Source organism: Calliopsis andreniformis, chromosome 10 (assembly GCF_051401765.1).
Source record: "Calliopsis andreniformis isolate RMS-2024a chromosome 10, iyCalAndr_principal, whole genome shotgun sequence".
Lineage (NCBI taxonomy): Eukaryota > Metazoa > Arthropoda > Insecta > Hymenoptera > Andrenidae > Calliopsis > Calliopsis andreniformis.
In genome coordinates this window covers 17,628,371-17,643,579 of record NC_135071.1, presented here as the reverse complement: position 1 = coordinate 17,643,579, position 15,209 = coordinate 17,628,371, and the positions used below count along the sequence as shown (strand labels likewise).

At 41.8% G+C, this 15,209-nt stretch overlaps 1 protein-coding gene across 1 annotated transcript in view; it reads right to left on the bottom strand.

Annotated features, from left to right (window-relative positions):
- Window positions 1–241: 241 nt before the first annotated feature.
- The window catches only part of Dnalig3 (DNA ligase 3), a 40,643-nt gene continuing 25,675 nt past the window's right edge, over window positions 242–15,209 (bottom strand). Inside the window, exons 4-22 of the mRNA XM_076387628.1 lie at window positions 9,271–9,509; window positions 8,245–8,324; window positions 8,110–8,187; window positions 7,501–7,675; window positions 7,272–7,427; window positions 6,870–7,001; window positions 6,705–6,784; window positions 6,557–6,644; window positions 6,413–6,490; window positions 5,833–5,956; window positions 5,660–5,730; window positions 5,439–5,585; window positions 5,159–5,367; window positions 4,502–4,748; window positions 4,284–4,397; window positions 3,855–3,946; window positions 3,311–3,401; window positions 2,324–2,499; window positions 242–417 (exon numbers count right to left, since the gene is read on the bottom strand). Of these exons, the coding sequence (XP_076243743.1) occupies window positions 2,353–2,499; window positions 3,311–3,401; window positions 3,855–3,946; window positions 4,284–4,397; window positions 4,502–4,748; window positions 5,159–5,367; window positions 5,439–5,585; window positions 5,660–5,730; window positions 5,833–5,956; window positions 6,413–6,490; window positions 6,557–6,644; window positions 6,705–6,784; window positions 6,870–7,001; window positions 7,272–7,427; window positions 7,501–7,675; window positions 8,110–8,187; window positions 8,245–8,324; window positions 9,271–9,509 (2,348 nt within the window). The 3' untranslated portion in view covers window positions 242–417; window positions 2,324–2,352. The remainder of the gene's footprint in view (window positions 418–2,323; window positions 2,500–3,310; window positions 3,402–3,854; window positions 3,947–4,283; window positions 4,398–4,501; window positions 4,749–5,158; window positions 5,368–5,438; window positions 5,586–5,659; window positions 5,731–5,832; window positions 5,957–6,412; window positions 6,491–6,556; window positions 6,645–6,704; window positions 6,785–6,869; window positions 7,002–7,271; window positions 7,428–7,500; window positions 7,676–8,109; window positions 8,188–8,244; window positions 8,325–9,270; window positions 9,510–15,209) is intronic.

Genomic DNA, 15,209 nt, shown 5'->3' with positions numbered 1-15,209 from the left:
TGAAGAAGATCCGAAGGGCGACCAGCCACGTCTCACTTTTCCGTTCCACCCTTAATAGAGCTTATGGCTGTTCATTATTTGACACCAGAGCGAATCGTGACGTTGCGCACCGTCGCGAATCAGAATTTACGTTCAGCACACGATGACTGTTATGTACGAACACCGGAGAGAATTCAATAAAGAGTTTATTTCCGTTGTAATATCGCCGTGTCGCAGGGATGGAAAGGAATAACACGAAACATTTTCGATTCCAATGAGCCTTTTATTGCGAGCGCGCGCCTCGCTCGAGAATTCTAATTGAAATCACAATTTTCATCGATCGGCGCGAATTCTGCATGGAAAATGGTACGTGATAATGTTCCTTAGAAGGTTCCTGGTAGACTGAGACTTGTGAGGATCCAAGGGAGCGTCGGCGACCTGTAAACGATGACGATAAATAAGAAGTTGCATGTGCACGTGAGAACAGAGAAAAATATTGAGAGTAAGACGTCGATGACGATAGATCTATCGATTGCACGCTGGTGAATTACGAAGCAGGGTGTTTTCTGTGTTGGATGGAATAGTTTCTTGACTCATTGTATTTCGATTGTTCTTAAATTCTTAGGTGAGAGTTTACTTTAGTAGTTACATGTCAGTGAAATGCTTGAAGAGTATTTTTATTGGAGGTGCAATTAGAGGTATAATTGAAAGTATAATTTTCTGGGCATATTTTTGGCAATTTTTGAAGCTGGAAATTGATAGGCTGAAGGACTTGCAATTTTTCATGCATGTTTCCAGAGAGTACAGTGACCTTTTTGTGTAATTATGTTTCATATTAAGGAAGCTGTTACATGAAAATACCTCTCCTAATGAAAATACCACTTTAACGCTGGAACTTAATTAACACTAGAGATTATAATGTGTTTTGGTGTATCAAAATTATACATTTCACAGAGGCAACGTTTTTGCGTTCGTTCTTCTAATTTTATTCAGCATTCGTTAAGGAAAAGTAATTAAATCGATTTCGATTCTAATGTTAATATTCGTTCAAAATTCTCAACTGTTAGAGATTATATTTTGAGAGCAGCAATCTGTACTCGAACCATAATCGTAAGGCAAATGGTCGAACGTTCCCTGCACTATTTAGTAAAGGCTTTCGCAATCACTGGGAATCTTCCTCCGATTGCGACTAAACTCGCTTCTAGGGCATCTCAATTTGAATCTAAAAGACGAAGGTACACAGCGTACAATCCAAGATAAAGTGATACAGTTTTACAGAAACTGCTGAGCAAAATCACGGAATTGATAGCGTCTGTAATCTCCGCCGATTGTAATCAGAATCCTCTAAACTGCGAACTTTACGCTAATTATAATTAAATAACGCAAGATTACTCGAGAGAACGTCCGGACCACTTTCCCCTTATCTGGCATCAATATCCGACGTTCTACTTCTGCGGACACCATTTCCAGCAGACTGTGATCATATTAGAAAATTCACCTTTGAGAACATTATTCGAATGTTAATGATGAAATCGTATAAATGGTATCTATAAATAAAAGTAACTATGGGGATAGGTGTTTCATAGTTTTTTCTGTACTTAAAATTCATGTGAGATGTGTCTGACGTGAGGCTTACCTACTCTACTGATTTTGCTGTTCCTGTTTTGAGACTTATTTTACTGCTTCTGATTTGTCTGACTTGGGACTTACCTGTTCTACTGGCTTTATTGTGCCTGTTTTAAGACTTATTCTACTGGTTCTGCTTCGTCTGGCTTGAGACTTATTCTACTGATTTTTCTGTGCCTGACCTATTCTACTGATTTGCCTGTGGCTGACTTATTCTGCTATACTCCTGCAGTAGAATAAGTCCCAAGTCAGACACTTTTCACTCGTCTTCTAGACAATTCATTCTTCTCAACAATTAATTGATTTTCGTTTTATTTCTAACACCTGCTGTAGCCTCACATAATTCAGTTAAAATACTACAAAATTCTATAATTCTCTGCAGCTACAGTAACTCAAAAATCGACACTTTTTCAGCCAAAATTAGTGACCCCTTAATTTTTCAAAGTGTATAACAATTAATACTCATTATAAAACGATATAATTCCAACATACAGTATGACTTTCCAGTGCTATTGTCAAACGAAAAGACAACACACCCACTGCAGTATAACCAATTAGAGCCCTCTGCAATTTTCTCATCTCCAGTAGCACTACTTCTGGTAACCCACCTATGGCTTCTCTCACTTCGTCGCTTGTCCACCACTAATCTATACGATTCCATCGTGGCCAGAACAATGTTCCTCCCCAGTAGCCTACGAAAATCGCAAAGATGCAGTACCTGTAAACGAAACAAGGCCACTGCGTTCGTCATCGGTGCCGACAAGGACAGGAACAGTAATCAGCAGCGAGTCCCACCGCGTGCTCCTCCGGCCGCTGAATTTCCGTGGCGGAAGCGGAAGCCTCCAGCCAGGACACATTCACGTGCCTGGCCGTCTTGGGCACGTCCTCGAACTCCTGGAAAACCGAACGTTGGCACGTGTAAACGAGGGAGCCGACGAGATATTGGCGTCGGAAATCGTGCCCGACTTCTGCGCGAGAAATTGTCGCTGACGATTAAAACAGCTGGCTAATTCCACCTCTGGGAAGTCGACTTAACGCCCCCACGAGCGGAGACGGTGTTAACCGAGTTTAATTCCGTTACCATCCGATCAATTTGAAACGTCCATTAACGGGACGCTTGAAAACACGATTCCTTGCTTGGATAGCTACTGTGGTTGCTTTTACTATCTGGAATTCTTGCGATTTGGTTTCAGATGAAGAGATTGGGGGAGGTAATCGTATGCTTTAATACGTTTAGGGTGAAACAGGTGGTAGGTCATGACCCATATGTGGGTCAGGGCAGGTTTCAGGGCAGTCTTTTTTTATTTTATTACGCTGTCGTTTTAAATTGGGCTTGATGGTCTACTGTCTGTTCTGTTGTACTCTTATTATTGATGGGTGAGTGAGTCAAAAAGTAAAGGGAAGTATGTTTATCGATTTCAATATTATAGAAGTCTCTTCCACATAGAAATTTTCCACGTACTAGAAAAATTCCTTTTACTTCGAACTTTACTTTAACTTTGAACTTTGAAAATATATGTAGATAGTGTACTTGTTTGAGAAATTCCTTGAAGATATTCTACAGTCTGAAAGTTCAATTAGTAAAATACTCATGATAAAAAGGGGGACCTTTAAAAATTGTTAACTCTTATGAATTGCGTTTCTTGATTAGGTAAGTTCCTTCGTTATTTTTATTAAATATATATACGATATAAAAAATACATACGTGGATGGCAGAGGACAAGATCTCCGAGCAAGGGTGGACTACATAAGTTGCCATGGATCTTTCTTCTCGTTTTAACACTTTGGCTCCAAGACTGTCGATTTCACAGTAGAATTAAGGAAAATATTCAACCCTAGAGAGCAAAATGAGAACTAGGACTGGAGGAGAGATGATTCACCGCAAACCGCGACCCGTTATCACGAGAGTCTAGAGGAGCTAATCGACCTACTAGCCAGCAGGGTCATCTTCTTTAAATCCGCCTCGAGGGAGCCTAGAAACGGTGCTGAAGCGCGAAAGAAACTCTCTCGTTCCAACTCCCCATCTCCTCCCTAGGTTCCTCGCAAGTTTACGTGTCGTGGAAACGTAACCCATTTCGCTGGATCCTGTATTCGCCCAGAAGTAATTAAGGAACGTCCCTCAAGTCGATTCGAATCGTGTTAATCAAGCGGGAGCAAGCGAGTTGGATAGTATTTATTTCAGCGATAAACTTGTTTCGAACATAAAGTAATCGAGATTCGGAGGTTTTTGGTATGACGTGAAAGGATACGTTTTGAGCAAGTTTTGGGCATCACTCCACTTGCTCTTTCTGAATCCTGGAGCTAGGGCTACTGGAGCACCCCTCAGAATCGCCTTGGATCTCTGAAAATTGTTTCGGGAAACGTGAATATTCGGGGATTTGTAATTTGAAGCTTTGATTATTTCACAAATATTTGAATATTTGACAATTTGAGAGTTCCAATATCTGGAAGGTTCAGTCCTTGAAAATTTAAGTATTTGAAACTTAAAAAATTTGAATATTTGAAAATTTAAAAATTTGAAAATTTGAAATTTTGAATACTTGAATATTTGAAAATTCAAACCTCTAAAAGTAATTCAAAAAAATTTTCTGAAGTTTTCAAACTGCAATCTTTAATAATTATTCAAAATATCTAAGATACAAAGAAATAGTAGGTAGTAAACTTCTGAGAAGTGTTACCAGTTCGTTGTCATTAAAATTCGACAGTGGTTTTGCGTCAGCCGGAAGGCCGTGAGCTGGTTTACGACCCTCGATCCAATTCAGCGGCATCCCATCAGCGGAGTATTCTATGTACTGTGGATCAGCGTGGAAAATATATTGAAGATAAACACTGTATAGAAACTGTACCCTACATTGTTTGGAATTAAAGAAAACTCCACTCGCCCATATGCACGTACATCCTTCTTCACAAAAGCATAAAACTCTGCCCGTTCTTCATCCCTCTGCAAGGTATTTAATTTATCGTTCGACTTTGTGTCGATAGTAGAGTTTCCTCGATTCCCTTCCTTCTTCGGGGATAACGTCCTCGAGGTTCCCCTAGACTCCCTCTTCCCTGGGGATCTGGACTTCTTATCGGGTTTCTTTTCTGTGTCTGAAGGGAACTCTGTCTTGATCTCTTTTTTAATGTCCACTTCTTTCTTGATTCTTGAAGAGAGATACAAGCTGTGAGAGGTCTATTGTATTGTAATTATGATTTGTAGAGTTGATGATTTGAGGATTTGAATATTGAAAAGTTGCAATGTCTGGGAACTGGAGCATTTATGAATTTGAATATTTGAGAAGTAGGATATTTGTGAATTTGAATATTTGAAAAGTACAATATTTGAGAAGTAGGATATTTGGGAATTTGAATATTTTAGAGTTTCAACATTTGAGCAGTAGGATACTTTGGAATATGAATATTTGAAAATTTCAATATTTGAGAACTAGTATATTTAGGAACCTGAATATTTGAAAATTTCACTATTTGAGAACTAGAATATTTAGGAATTTGAAAAACTCTATACTTTCGATATCTAAAAATTAAACAACTCAAAAATAGAGGCACAGCATACCCTGAAGTAGAAGACAGAAGAAGGCTAAGATCTATCGAATCCGAGCTCTTCTTGAACAGAGCACGCAGCTCCTTGAGAGTAGTAGCACTGGACCAATTTTTGTCCCCACGGATACGTGTCACTCTTGGAAATCTGATGCTGATTCCGTCTGCGGTGTGGACCCCCTGATTCGTGAACTCCGCCCCCGTTATTTCCCACACAGGTTGCTTCTGTAATGCATGAAGAGACGTGGGAACGCGAAACAAGGAAAGTTTTCCAAAGTACCTCCGCTGCTAACTACCTTTGGGTCCCTCGCCACGAAGTCTGGGATCATGGGTTTATTCGCGAGCAACCAGGGTGGCACTTTTGCTGGATCCTTGCTTATTTTAATCATGTCCAACTCATCTTGTAGCATCGTTAAAGTTGCATCATCGTGACCTGTGTGCACCTGAACACCGAATTTTTATTTTTCAATGAAGAATAATGTTTCTGTTTTTCTTATTGGTTCTGAGTTCAACTCACTTTGGTCACAGTTACCCATCGGTTACGTTCCTCGTCGTAGCAGCCCATCAGGAACACTGACATCATGCCACCTGGAAATGGGGCGATCAGAGGGAGATATCGGAGAAATTGTGTGATGGGAAGACTGTTTTGTGACAGCTATGATAAGAACGTTATGGAACAGTGGTACAGACCTTTGTTCCCTGTACCGTACCATGCGCCAAGCACGACGAGATCTGCGCTATCGGCCATCGCGCCATCGAACAAGTAGTCTCGTTTTACCTTCAGCCAGTGCCTTTTGCCTGGCTCGTATTTACTCTGTGAATGGTGGAGATTTCAGGGCTGTGCTAGATTCACTAAACATTCTGCTACATCGATATTGATTCTAACTTGAAAGGACATCGTTTTCATCCCTTAGCATATCAAGGTAAAGACCTTACTGGGTTCTTCAAAATTGGTTCTCCTCTAATCTTCAAATTTTTATAGAGCCAAATATTCAAATATACAAATATTTGAATACTCAAATTTTTAAGTATTCGAATATTCAAATTTTCAAATATTCAAGTAGTTAGATATGAAGATATTCTGATATTTAGAATATTTTCTATAAATGTCTCCTTGGTATGCTCAAGCTTAAAATAATTCTTACATTGGAAAAAATAGACTCTTATTTGTAACTTATTATTGTCGAAGAATCCAAGAACCACTGTGAATTCTGTCCCCTTTAGCAAAACCTAAAACTATGTAAGGATTCCAAATTTTTCAACTACTCACGTTAACATCCTTCAGTACCAACCCTTCAAGTCCCAATTTGAAGACTTTGGCGATCATCTCTGCCAAATCCTTCGGATCCTGAAACAGTCCCACATCTCATATTTACGCATCCATAATTTTCAAGCATAATTACTCGATATTTACATTGACTCTCTGGACCTCCGACAACATTATTCTATTTGGTATCTCAGTCATCCTCTCCTTCAGTATTCGCCTACGCTCGAGCATGGTTCTACAGGCAAGGGAATCTTGTGAAAGCTGTCGATAGTGAAAACGAAGTTGGAAAACTTACTTGTGCAGCAAAACATCCCCGTTGTAGTAGATGCAGTCGAACACGAACAGACATACAGTGGCGTCCTTGAACTCGGCTTTCTGTAAGATAAAACGATCATGAAACTTCGAGAAAGCAATCTAACGAAGATCTCGAATTTCAAATGGTTTTGAAGACGATTTGAACCTTGTGAATGCCCAGACTGCCAAATGGCAGTGGCTGCCCTGTTTTGGTGTCAATCATGAGAACCTCAGAGTCCAGAATCAGATCGTCGCCATCTGGAAAGGCTTCGGGAATATAATCCTTGAAGAGGTTCACCTGAAAGGATTGACAGTGTGCAAGATTCGAATCTTTAGACTTTAGACTATCTTCTCTCGCTGGAAACTTGGTATTTGATAATTATAATATTTATGAGATGTTTAAAGTAACAGAGTACAGCTTCCATGTGCTTCTCTTCGTGTCTTCAATGATGTAAAACAAAGTTGTCAAGGTGGAGCTAGGAAACCTGTGTCATTTTAAATCCCTCAGAAATGACGTAGGAAGTTTTCATCGAGGAAACACTGTATATTGATCTAATAAGGTATTTACTTTATGGGAGAGAACAGGCTTCAGAGATCTGCTGAAGTATCTAAACTCGCTGCCCCTTTTGTGGACCTGGACCCGTTCTCCATCGTATTTCACTTCAGACAGCATTCCACTTGGACACTTCTTCATCGCCATCTGCACCGACTTGCAAGCCTCTGCCTATTACAGTCGCTCGTCAATATTTAGAGTCTTCGAGGTGTGTTACAAAGCAGTGAAAGTAGAAGTGGCTCACCAGCATGGGCAAAACAGGTGTCATGAGGGACAGGGCAACTTTGTTGGAAGGAGATCCTGAAGGGGACAGTTTCCCAGGTTTCAGAGAGGAGCCTTGCAGACATCGATCGATAACGCTGTTCAAGTCCCTCGATGTCTGAAAAGCTTCGTATGCATCCTCGTGCACAGCTCCCAAGCTATCAGAGCCATACCATAGACAGAGCAATGAGAATTCAGAGACTTACTTTATTGACTTCACTGTGTCTGACTAGGGACTTATTCTATTCTACTGGCTTTGCCATGTCTGACCTGTGACTTATTCTAATGGATCTGCTATGTCTGACTTGCACCTATTCTACTGGCTTTATGCTCTGCCTGTCTCGATACTTATTCTACTAGCTTTGCTGTGTGTTTTGAGACTTATTCTGCTGACTTCGCTGTGCCTGACCTGTGACTTATTCTACTAGCTTTGAAATGTCTGACTTGGGACTTACTCTATTGGCTTTTTACTATGTCTGTCTTGATGCTTGTTCTACTAGCTTTCTTATATTCGATTTTGGACTTATTCTACTGATTTCGCTATGTCTGACTTGTGACTGATTCTACTGAAATTCCTGCTCGAGAAACTCACATGTGTTTAGGACCAGCGTTCATTCTCAAATCATGCTTAATCAGACGAACGATCATCCTCAAATCGTTTGCAGTGCACCTAAAAAGCGAATCACGTAATTTTTCCCTGGTCAGTCGAAAGTAATTAACAGTTTACCTGGATATTATCGAACGAAAGTGATGAACTTGCTCGTCCTCCTTGGTTAGAAAGGATAACTTCTGAAGGAAGTCGTCCACCTGTCGACAAAAAAATTCATCCGACGAGGGATGAATTGGGACGAGTTGTTTTACCTTATTTGCTTCAGAGGCGGAAAAGTGTTCGATTTGTCGCGAAGATCCTGCCAGTAAGCCATCAGGGTCCTAGGAACCCTGGACACGTTACAGGAATTCCTCTGCCGATCGAAACTCTATGCAACTTAATCGCGAAAGGATGGTACGTGTCCAGGACAGTCTGATTCTCATCCGATGACCCGAGAAAATTCGAATTACTTTATATTCAAGGCTATAGAAAAACATATTACGCTTAATCGAAATAATCTCACGACTCTTTATAAGCAATGAGCTTACAGAGCAGGGTTTCTTAAATTTCTTCAGACTACCTCTGTCCTTCTGTAACTCTAGCACATTTCCTTGATCTCCAGAGACACTTGATAGAAAATAGTTATTATAAAAACTCAGTAATGCAGGTAGAAATTATAAAATAAAAAATCAGAAAGGACTCGAGAAACTTGGTAGAATTAAGAGTCAGAATTTTGGATACCTCTTGCACAAAAAGAGTACAATAAACACTAATTTCGGTAAACAGAAGTGATGGAGAGCTTATATCGAGTAAGTATCCCGTGCAACTAAATCCTAAAAATTGTAGAAATATTTTTTTGTTCAAAATATTCGCGCCCATGTAATCCCTTAATACTGAAAAATCGTGAAAAGCGACCAAGGAAAGAAACAGAAACTGCCAAGATAAATCACTAGGATAAACGCCCACGAGAATTAAATTCCGAGCATCTCCGTGGTAATCATTTGTTCGCGGCGCCGCAAATTACAGAGATAATGCGCTATCCCTTGATCTCCCCGCTCAGAAATTTATAAATTTCATCCGGCGGCTTCGCTCGATTAATTGACTCGCTAGCCTCCCTCTTTCGCGAGAAATTCTCAAAGATCCTACGGTCACGGGTCGCTTTACCTCTTGGATGGTCAGTGAACTGTGGTGGGCTGGTTTCAGAGCGACACTGTTCTCGAAAAACACGCGAATCGTCTCGGCCACGTCTCCCTGCTCCAGATGCTCCAGCATCTCGTCCTCGTCTTGGAGCAATAGGCGAGAGAACAGCTTCACTAGTTGCTTGCTCTGCAGATTGTACACTCTTTTCACTGCTCCTGGAAGCAGCAACCTGCACCACAGCTTTACGTCGCTCTTGAATCCATCTGGAAATGTAGGTCAATGATTTTTATGACTGGATTGTGGTGGTTCAGAATTTTTACTTTTTTTTTCTTCTTAATTTTGATACTTTTTATGTATCAATTGTAGTAGCGCTGGGAGGAGTAGAATAGACTGTAAAAGATTGTAATAGGCTATAATAGATTATAATACATTATGATAGAATAGAGCAGATTAGACTATGTGTATTTTATAATATGGTTAATGCAATTATATTAATAGAGTAATACATAGCATTAATCACATCGAAAGTCTGTTTAAGTCGAATTTTAATATCATTTATTTCCATCTTATCTCTGCCCATGTCACACTGTCAATTTCTCATATTACTCTACATCTCTCTCCTTTCACTTTGAAAACATTTCTCTTACCTATATACTCTAACACACGAATCAAAGAGTTACGTCACATCCCGCTAATAAATAAATAAATGAACAATCTACACACATGTACAGCTACCACTCTTCGCAGCTTCGCGATAAAACCAAAGCGACTCAACGTTCAATCCTCCAATCGTCTTCTGTCTCCCATCGTTCCTGTCCCTTCGCATAAGAACTCGCGAGCCCATAACGAGGGAGCACTGTATCCTCAGCTCTTCCCTTACTCGCATCTTCCCAACTTTCTCTCACCTGGAGAGCCACGTTAACCATTCTAGAAGATTCTCGACATAGCAGACCTAATCAAAGCCCAGTAAATTTCCACTCGGCCACGTTCGCGATTTAGCTGCCTCAAAACGGCAGTTTTTGGATCGTTAGCAACAGGCCCAAGGACAACAGACCACCAGAGGGAGACGAAGGGGTCTCGAAGGGAGAATCTCGTCGATGTCGGGCGCCACGGGACAGAATATCCGCGATCAGCGTCCGGTTATCGTGCGCACAGTTATCGCCTCGTAACTTTCCGCTCGTCGCTGCATTCCAAGGCGACGGTTTTCGCTCCTTCCCGTTTTCCCTCGAGCAAACAGCGTCCCCCTCGAACGCTGGGGACTCTTGAGAAAGATTCGGTGAGTGTCTAAGAGAAAAGCTTGAGGTAAAAGTAGTCAGCATACCCCATACCTGGACGCCAGTTTTATTTCATTTTAAGCTTAAATTCTAATATGAAACCAATGCTACTGATAAAAAGGCAAACGGTAGTATCGTATTAGGTTGTTGCACATGAAATCTTAAGAACTTAAAGTGAAACTTTGAGTGACAATCGGATATTTGATATGGAATAACGTGATGAGTTAGTATGTTCAGTTACTGGGACGCTATTCAAGTGTTGAGATAAACGAAGTTTTCGATGGTCCATTTACTGAGGTATTTAGCATCTTAAGTGTTTAGGTATTGGGATATTTACCTTATATACCTAAAAAACGAAGGTTCAAATACGATTTTCTTAATTTTTATTTTCATCTCATTTTGAGGTCTAGAATCATCCCTTAGAATACACCCCACCCATGGTCTTTTATACAGGGTGTCCAAGCTGAAGCAGGCCATATAAATATCTCCTTCGTTTCTAATAACACGAAAGTCTAAAAAACTAAACAAAGATTCCTCTTCCATGATCCATGAAACCATGAATAATTTTCGTGTTATCGAAAACAGAGAAAATATTTAGATAGCTTGCTTCAGCTTGAACACCCTGTATAACACTCTCTATACAAAAAATCACTCTCTCTACAAGAAAGCTCATCGCGATATCTTTGATGCCAAGCCGCCCCAGTGTGACACTCGTTTCAACACGACATGTTGTTCCAAACAGTCGAACGGCAACTAAAATTTGTCAGTAGGCCATAAAATATATCAGCAGCAAAAATACTACAGCGCGATAAGGGATCGCTGTATCTCCTCACACATCCAAAATCGTTCTGCCCAATGGAAGCAGAGGATATCAATCTCAGTCCCCGCCGTCGTCTTAAATGCTTAATGAGCGCATTTAAACGTTTCGTAATGGTCTGATCGAGTCTTCCAACAGGCGTCGCGTCACAAATTAATTAGACATCTCAGGCTACCGAGTCCCTGACCTTTGCCCTGCTCCCCCTTCCCCTGTTGTGTTCGGTGTATCGCCGAAATAACCGACCAATAAATACCGCGAAATTATCAGAGTGTTTACGTACAGCACGAGGAGTCATGCACCTTGCCGCGTAATAGCTCTTATCGACGGTTCACCTCTGTTTTGGCCGACCACGCTCGCGAGCTTATCGTCGTCGATTCCATCGCTCCACGGTGATTGGCTGGCATCGGTACACACCTCTTCACGAGCGTCTAGAGTGTTCTAAGGACTCGCAGAGACTCTGTGGTACACAGACTGTAGCTTGCACAGTAGTCACTCGTTATAAGCTCGTGGCATGCTCTTTTCTGGCTACACCCTTAAGCCTAAGCGTAGACTGTACACCAATTTTCGATCTAAGAGTCGATCACAGACTGAACGATTCTTCTTTTTCTATCTAGTGGATGAGAAGACAATCGACACATGGAATTTCTAATTAATCTTCAGACTGACGAAACTATCGATCACTGATTATTGCTAGGTGTATGCTCAGGCTAAGAGCACAGCTGGAAAGCGCAGATCACTGTGGGCCTCTTACGTCACAATACAGTCCCCCTGCAATGCTTCCACAACAGCACTCCTTTGAGTCTCCTACCAAGACTACCCTCTACAACCAATCAGATAAACAGTAACAAAAAACGAAATTAAACTCGTTACTCATAGACCCTCCTAACCCATCCTTACTGCTACAATATTAATCACAAAAATCGTGAAATGTGACCGTGTCCAAAGACACCCCACTCCCCTCGCTGAAAGCTCTCCCAGGCCCAAACCCAGAGGCAGGCCCTCGAAGAAAGCCCCTGCCCCTATCCAGTGTCATTCTCCCAGCAGCCAGACGGCAGTCCTCCGTTCGCCTCTCCGGAACTACACGCAGTATCAACAAGCCAGGCCTGGTGTCAGCGTGCTGACCTCTCTCTATCGTTCCCGCGTTTCCTTCGCTCGGATCGATCATTAATTACCGCTCCTCCGTAATCAACGCATGAAGTCACCTCCGTTTTTGCGTTCAGCTGCCGTCCCGCTGCACCGCAGCGACGATCGTGCGTGTTTACTTGCCGCGCAGCCAGGCCGAGGGAGATCGCGAGCAGAGCAAAACGATTATTCAATTGGCGGACGCTCGCTCGCGGATGGATCGCGTTTTTTCGTCGAACCAGATTCCGACTAATCGAAAACCGCGTCGTGTTATCGCGGCGACCCCTCCCTCGTCGCCCCTCGACGCGAGCGTGCCTCGAGGGGGGAAAGAATGCGAGAGGGGATCGCGTTTTTCGGAGGAGCACGCGTGCGAGAGGTCAACCAGCCTCTCTATGAGTTATCGACCGTGAACCCGAGCGGTTTCAAATTTTCGCGCATCTCCGGGACGATAATTATGAAACGTTTCCCTCGCGATTGATCCTTGTCGCGAGAGCACGAGCTTCTGATAGCGGCCAGTTTCGTGAGGCGGCTCGGGAGGCGTTGGGGAATGCGTGACTGGGAGAAAAAAATGATGAGTTGTGAGAAATTTGTTATCGGTGTGAATTTGAGAATGGTTTTCAATTTGAAACGCTTGGGGATTCTGAAATTTTCAAGTTTTTGGATATTGAAGCTCTCAAATATTCAATTTTTCAGATATTGAAACTTTGAAATACTCAATTTTTCAGATATTGAAACTCTAAAATATTCAATTTGTCGGATATTGAAACCCTGAAATTTTCGAATATTCAAATTTTTAAATACTTGCAAATATTCAGATCTTCTTATTTCAATTTCCAAATATACCAATTTCTAATTATTCAACTTTCCAGATATTCAAACTCCCAAATTTATCAATTTCGAAATATTCCAATTTTCAGGTATTAAAAATTCTAGATACTGAAGTGACTTCAAATTTTGGTATCTCCAAATTCCTCTCAAAAAGTGAGCGTCCCCTAAGTAATTCGGCTCGCAAAATCCTCCTCTCTCTCTGAAATTGACGAACAGAGCCAACCAGGGACCAAAGTAACCACAATAAACTCTCGTTAACCAATGAGAAATGTCTGAAGAAGTCGCTCGTCGCAGCTCGTGCATAGGAGCCTGATGCAACGCACTCGATCAAAGTGCGAAGTGATATAGATCGATGATACGAAATCAAGGCGTTTCTAGGAAACATTTCCTATCGTTTGTTTTCATGAAAAACAACACGAGTCATGCGCTCGTGCATCATATCCCACTACGCATTATTAACACGAATTTCGTCAGTCGCAGTTTCGCTTCTCTTTTGCGTATTAAAGAAAACGCTTTGCCCTCAAGAATAGAACATCGACAGGCACGCGATTTCCTCGCCCCTGCTCCCCCCCTCTGTCTGTTCTACTCGTTCGCGGTCAGATTAGATTGCAGGGAACGCGAGTCTCTCGTTCGGCCAAGATCGCGATTTCTCTCTCGCCTCCTCTCGTAGCATCCCTCCCGTGGCCACGAACGATCCACACGTCCTGCACCCCATCCCCATCGTTCGATTGTACAACCTCGACGCGTAATCCGCGACTCCGCGATGAAATGAAGTTTCAACGAAGTTGCAATTCCCGCGGGGGCGAACCGACGAAAGTTTCCACTCCATAAATCAACCTTTCTTGCTATAATCGTGTACCTTCTTATTGGTGTTCTGTTAGAGGGTAGTGTTGGCTGGAGGATGAGTCGACCTTTAGTATTTACAGATGGCATGGACTTTCAGTGTGCGAGGATTTTGAGTAGCACGTTTTGGTGGCATTTCTAGGCTTCGGTATTTAATTAAATTTAGATGAGTTTAAGTATGATTTGGGACTTATTCTACTGTAGTGACTTTGTTGTGTCTGACTTATTCTGTTTTATTGGTTCGCTGTGTCTGACTTGGGACTTATTCTACTGACTGTAGCGTCTGACTTGGAGATTATTCTACTTTAATGGTTTTGCTATGTCTGACTTGAGACTCATTCTACTAGTTTTACTTTGTCTTACTCTCAATGTTTCTTCTATGTTTACATGTAGTATCACCCCTTAAAATTTCTGACACCTGTTGTCGAGTACCCTCTGTACACATTTACGTCTCTTTAGTTTTTCTTAAATTCATGCATAATTCCTAAAGATACTATGAAAACTTTTGTGGGAAGACACTCCATAGGAAATTCTCAATTTCTTCAAATATACCTTACAATTAAATGAACCCATTTGCGCAATAAAATATTAATTACTCTTCAATTCGTCCTTAGAAGAAATTTCTCCTTCAAAAATTCAAAAGGACGATATCGAGTGCTCGTGGCCACTCGGATCTCTCCAGAATCCTCTTGAAACCCAAAATAAAAGGATTGAATTTCTCTGACTGAGGGCCGACCCAGGCCACCCTCTTAATATAAAATAATGCGCGTTGACAGGTCGCGCGAGGACAGACGGAGATGAAAGGGGCCGAAGTGAGTCGAAATCGGGAGGATGAAAGCGTCGCGATCAGTGTCGTTATCCGAGCGATTGAAGCGAACGCCGCTGGGTGACACGATGGTAATTTATGGAGACGCGCAGCTGCTCGATAATTAAGTCGAGCAGACGAAATGTCGCCGGTCGATTATCTCGGCCCAATAGCCGCCGAGATCGCACGCTCCGCTCGGACTCTGAATTTTTGCGAAAATTCCCACTCTCACCCCTGAAATTGGGCCAACGTATACGACTCGCGGTGTTATCGC